This window comes from Grus americana (genome assembly GCF_028858705.1).
Source record: "Grus americana isolate bGruAme1 chromosome 27 unlocalized genomic scaffold, bGruAme1.mat SUPER_27_unloc_1, whole genome shotgun sequence".
In the NCBI taxonomy this organism is placed as follows: Eukaryota; Metazoa; Chordata; class Aves; order Gruiformes; family Gruidae; genus Grus; species Grus americana.
This window is the reverse complement of record NW_026561291.1, coordinates 151,328-152,893: the sequence shown is the minus strand read 5'-3', so window position 1 is coordinate 152,893 and position 1,566 is coordinate 151,328. Positions and strand designations below refer to the sequence as shown.

The 1,566-nt window shown below is 49.9% G+C and overlaps 1 protein-coding gene across 1 annotated transcript; it reads right to left on the bottom strand.

Moving 5' to 3' along the window:
• Window positions 1-621: 621 nt before the first annotated feature.
• Window positions 622-1,548, bottom strand: LOC129200029 (olfactory receptor 14J1-like; the record flags this gene model as incomplete). The annotated part of the gene is made up of 1 exon (XM_054811284.1): window positions 622-1,548. A coding segment is annotated over one exon (927 nt), but the record flags the coding sequence as incomplete, so codon positions are not given.
• Window positions 1,549-1,566: the final 18 nt, after the last annotated feature.

The window sequence follows — 1,566 nt, the reverse complement described above, 5'->3', positions numbered from 1 at the left end:
TTTGTGGTGGTCATGGTGGTGTGTGTGCTGCTGGAGGTGTGGTAGCTGTAAAGGTGCTGTCCCTGGTTGGAGTTGGTCTGTGACGGGTCACCTCTGTCCATCTTTGTTTCCTTGCAGATACCGGGATTTAGCACTTTCTCTATGGGTGAATCCAGCTTGGGCCATCGCTCACCTTGGGGTGGGTCCAGTCACTGCCCACCACAGACATCTGCAGGCAATGATGAGCTTTCCTCTCCAAAACACAAGGAGAAACAGGCCCTTTTGGGGTGAAATTCCTTGGGCCTGTTGCTTACATCAGATTTTGAAGAACAGCTCAATTCTAAGGAACTGCATTGACGACATGCCACTTTATTGCAGAGGTGCTATGAGAGAGTCTTCTCTGACCCAGGGTTAGGCACTTCTTTTATACAGGTGAGACACAGCAAGTTCATTCCTCAGTAGCAGTCAGAAGAATCTAAATATTCATTTAGGAATAGAATAAACACCAACACAAATATTAAAAACAAACAAACGAACAACCAAACAAAACAAACCACAGCACAACCAAAAACCAAACAGATAACACTGACGATAATGATAAATACAAACAAAATAAAGGTCTGCTATTAGATAGTCTGAGAGTCACTTCTGAAGAGACATGGAAGGTTCATAATGACTCAAAAACATCCATGAAATCACTTTCTTAATGGCCTCCTTGAGCTCCTGGTTCCTCACGCTGTAGATGAGGGGGTTCACTGCTGGAGGCACCACCGAGTACAGAACTGCCACCACCAGGTCCAGGGATGGGGAGGAGATGGAGGGGGGTTTCATGTAGGCAAATGCAGACGTGTTGATAAACAGGGAGACCACGGCCAGGTGAGGGAGGCACGTGGAAAAGGCTTTGTGCCGTCCCTGCTCAGAGGGGATCCTCAGCACAGCCCTGAAGATCTGCACATAGGACAGCACAATGAAAACAAAACAACCAAATGCTACACAGACACTAACCACAATAATCACAACTTCCCTGAAGTAGGAATGTGAGCAGGAGAGCTTGAGGATCTGGGGGATTTCACAGAAGAACTGGTCCAGGGCATTGCCATGGCAGAGTGGTATAGAAAATGTATTGGCCATGTGCAGCACAGCATTGAGAAACCCAGTGCCCCAGGCAGCTGCTGCCATGTGGACACAAGCTCTGCTGCCCAGGAGGGTCCCGTAGTGCAGGGGTTGGCAGATGGCAACGTAGCGGTCGTAGGCCATGACAGTGAGGAGGGAATACTCTGCTGAGATCAGAAAGAAAAAGAAAAAGACCTGTGCAGCACATCCTGCATAGGAGATGGCCCTGGTGTCCCAGAGTGAGTTGGTCATGGCTTTAGGGACAGTGGTGGAGATGGAGCCCAGGTCGAGGATGGAGAGGTTGAGGAGGAAGAAGTACATGGGGGTGTGGAGGTGGTGGTGGCAGGCTATGGCAGTGATGATGAGGCCATTGGCCAGGAGAGCAGCCAGGTAGATGCCCAGGAAGAGCCAGAAGTGCAAGAGCTGCAGCTCCCGTGTGTCTGCAAATGCCAGGAGGAGGAACTCGGTGATGGA